The sequence below is a fragment of the Drosophila novamexicana genome, unplaced genomic scaffold, assembly GCF_003285875.2.
Source record: "Drosophila novamexicana strain 15010-1031.04,08,12 unplaced genomic scaffold, DnovRS2.1 tig00001222-arrow-arrow-pilon, whole genome shotgun sequence".
NCBI classification, from domain to species: domain Eukaryota; kingdom Metazoa; phylum Arthropoda; class Insecta; order Diptera; family Drosophilidae; genus Drosophila; species Drosophila novamexicana.
The window spans coordinates 1,058,481-1,061,869 of NW_020824845.1; the positions used below are offsets into that span (position 1 = coordinate 1,058,481).

The window sequence follows — 3,389 nt, forward strand, 5'->3', positions numbered from 1 at the left end:
TATAAGTATTCATTTGTTATTGATTTTGATCTATGTATTTATGTACACCGACTTTTTTATTGATATTAATTATTAGTTGAACAACTAAAAAGGTAATGCTTAACCGCTTATAATAATAAAATAGTCCCCCGGGAAGCACTGGTCAAGCTTTCACACTGACCCGATTAGTTTCCTTTTGATTATTAATTTTAAAAGCGCTTACGCAAGGCGAGTTGTTACAGTGCGCTATGTTGTTTCATAGCTGGTTAATAGAGCAGCGTCGACGGGCTCCAAGCAGCTTGGACAGGTTAGACTTCGCATCAACCAGTCGTCGATACAGTGCACGTGGTAGATGTGCATGCAAGGCAGATAACGCACAGCCTCATCCACGCAAAATTCAACCATGCAAATGACACACTCGCGGGCTTTTTTCAAGTTGCCGTCATAAGTTCCAATTGGCAAGTGCTGGACGAGTCCAATGCGCTTTGCTATTTTAATCTGATCTTCCTCCGACATGTTTGTGGCAGCAGCTGCGCTATGACTGGCAGAGGACGCTGGATAAAACATTTGCGGCAAAGGTTCATGCTGTATAATAGAATACAAAATCCATGATTATTTCGAAAACTATTTATATTTTTACCTAACTTACCTGGTAAATTGGCATCGGTCCGCTGTCCTGTCCGCTAATACTTTCGCTGCCTCGCAAAAGTGAAATGTCATCGGGACTGTTGATTTTCAGGCAATTACCCATTGTATACCCTACAGGAAAGTAAAAGACAAAACCAACGTTGGTTTGAAAACGTACAATACAGCTATAGGAAACCTTTAATCATTTGTGATTTGTTTGATCTTATTATTTTATACCGCATCTTCTGCTTTAATCAAATCTTGAAACAATGTCCAGGGATTGTAGTATTTACATATTTGTATACACACAACACACCAACTTATGCGAGAACATACGTGAGCACGTAGGGTTTTGGGTTAATGCAATTATATGGAACATCTACATAGTATATACGTCACAGACTTAGCTATTTGCAAAGTTTCTTCTTTTAACGAATGGAAAGCAATTGCAACTCAGAGTGTAAATAAATATAAACATGCACATGCACATACATACTTAACTAGGATATATTTACGCTTGTTTATATATTTTTGAGTATGCTCATATTTGTAAAAGCACTGCTTTTATCTCATTATTAATTATTCAAGCAATATTGCGTTTTAACATCGTCTTCTTACTCTGCTTATGTTTTTAATGCCTAAAAGCTGTAAAACATCGATAACATTTTTAATGTACCCAACAACTTGAGTATTCACTATAGTGATGGTATAGTGATTTGAAGTGGTGAAAAGTCATCTATTGCCAGTATTAGCTTATCACATTCCTTTTTAATATAGTATGTTGAATGTTTAAGCAGCTTAGTATACTGTTATTTTGTACATTGTATATACTTCGTCATTTTCATTATCGCAAATATTAGTAATTTTTGAACCAGTATGACCGCATGCTGATAGCTAAAAGGTACTAATAAATCGTTTATTAAATACCAATTTTAGGAATACCAATTCTAAAAAAAAGCAAATAGTTGAGTTGGCAAGCATATAAAAACAAACGGAACATGACTGAGGAGACGATTATTCTTATATTGTTGGTAATTGTGATGTTAGTTGGATCCTACCTATCTGGAAGTATACCCTTGGTTATGAAATTGAGTGAGGTGTGCATAATATAACTTACTGAATACATGTACTACATAAACTTCTTGATTTTCTTAAACTAAGGAAAAATTAAAATTTGTCACGGTACTTGGCGCTGGCTTGTTGGTGGGCACAGCCCTCACAGTTATTATACCGGAGGGTATACGTTCCTTATATATGGACACCCAGCAAACTCAAACAGATGCAAATACATCCCAATTGTCAGCCGGCTTGATCAAGCCACATGATTACTCGCGTACAATAGGACTTTCACTTGTGCTGGGGTTTGTTTTCATGATGCTTGTGGACCAAGTTTCACAACGAAAAACCAACAAAGGAAATGATAATGACAAGAATATTACGGCTACCCTCGGACTAGTGGTGCATGCTGCAGGTGGGTATTTTTCGTTTATTGTTTCATCTAATTAAACACTTACTTCTCAACCGTTTAGCTGATGGAGTTGCTTTAGGTGCAGCAGCAACAACTAGTCACCAGGATGTAGAAATAATTGTATTTCTAGCTATTATGCTGCACAAGGCTCCGGCTGCGTTTGGCTTAGTCAGTTTTTTGCTGCATGAAAAAGTTGAACGACAACAGATCCGGAAGCACCTTGGTATATTCTCTCTGTCCGCACCATTGTTGACGCTCCTCACTTACTTTGGCATTGGGCAAGAACAAAAGGAGACGCTTAATTCGGTAAATGCTACTGGAATTGCCATGTTATTTTCTGCCGGAACCTTTTTGTACGTTGCAACAGTTCACGTATTGCCTGAATTAACTCAGGGCGGGCACAGTGGACATCCCAACCGAAAAGGCGGACCCGGCCAATATGACTACCATGTTATAGAGGAATCTCGAGAGGTTGCTGCCAATGACTCATCTGCTAATGGATCGACTCAATCATATAATGTACAAGGCCTGCGGTACAGCGAGCTTATTATCATGATATGCGGTGCCTTACTGCCGCTGGTCATCACATTTGGGCATCAGCATTAGCGAAAGAATTAAGTTTCTCAATTGCAGCAGCAATATGATTCCCGTCACTCATTCGCAATTTGTAAATAAGATATAGGGCTATTTGTAAGTACATACTGTTGTTGAAATATTTGTGTTAGCTGCATTTCTTTTATCTATATTTTGGGGTCCAATTCATCGTGAAATGATTACATTCAACAATTTCGTTTTTGATCATTTATTTATTTGTTATATGTATATGTATGTAATAATAATATAATAATGACTTAAGTATATGCGACTTGGCTTTAACGCACTTAGTTTTTAACCGTCTCTGTGTCCTGTGTATCGGTCGGGTGAATATGGAGAGTAATGGCGAAGTTACGCATGTGTTTATTTAATAGTTATTTCATCTTTTAGTATCTTTAGGCCACTCGAATTTAGTTTTGTTCCTTACACATGTATGTGTATATTTATGTGTATTTATTTTCTCTTTATTGTAAGTAGGTATGAATGAATAAGTACGGCTAGTATATTGTATCATTTCTCCAAATAATTTGAAGTCTTTTGGCAGGTGTCCTACAGCCCCAAAAAAAACCTACAAATATCCGCATGAAACTAATATGCAATACAACCACATATATTTTACGAAGAATAGTTTTGAAACTTGCTTTTGGTTTGGCCGTGTTAAGCAAGACTCCTCCATAATATAAGCTTGAAAAATCTATTTGGGAACATACAATATTGTGTG

At 37.0% G+C, this 3,389-nt stretch overlaps 2 protein-coding genes across 5 annotated transcripts; one reads left to right on the forward strand and one right to left on the reverse strand.

Moving 5' to 3' along the window:
* Positions 1-2: 2 nt before the first annotated feature.
* On the reverse strand, positions 3-1,216 carry LOC115766719 (RING finger protein 11). Of its 2 annotated transcripts, none has more exons than XM_030710659.1 (3): positions 1,122-1,216; positions 629-738; positions 3-564 (listed from the first exon to the last, which is right to left on the reverse strand). In XM_030710659.1, the coding sequence occupies exons 2-3, from the start codon at positions 728-730 to the stop codon at positions 226-228; spliced, it is 441 nt and encodes a 146-aa protein (XP_030566519.1). In that variant the 5' UTR covers positions 731-738; positions 1,122-1,216; the 3' UTR covers positions 3-225. The 2 variants fall into 2 exon arrangements, with proteins under 2 accessions (XP_030566519.1, XP_030566518.1); XM_030710658.1 differs by having other exon boundaries at positions 1,103-1,216.
* A 337-nt stretch (positions 1,217-1,553) lies between these two features.
* On the forward strand, positions 1,554-3,293 carry LOC115766718 (zinc transporter ZIP9-B). Of its 3 annotated transcripts, none has more exons than XM_030710656.1 (4): positions 1,554-1,703; positions 1,768-2,077; positions 2,136-2,380; positions 2,442-2,524. In XM_030710656.1, the coding sequence occupies exons 1-4, from the start codon at positions 1,605-1,607 to the stop codon at positions 2,460-2,462; spliced, it is 675 nt and encodes a 224-aa protein (XP_030566516.1). In that variant the 5' UTR covers positions 1,554-1,604; the 3' UTR covers positions 2,463-2,524. The 3 variants fall into 3 exon arrangements, with proteins under 3 accessions (XP_030566516.1, XP_030566515.1, XP_030566514.1); XM_030710655.1 differs by having other exon boundaries at positions 1,556-1,703; positions 2,468-3,293; XM_030710654.1 differs by having other exon boundaries at positions 1,559-1,703; positions 2,136-3,293.
* Positions 3,294-3,389: the final 96 nt, after the last annotated feature.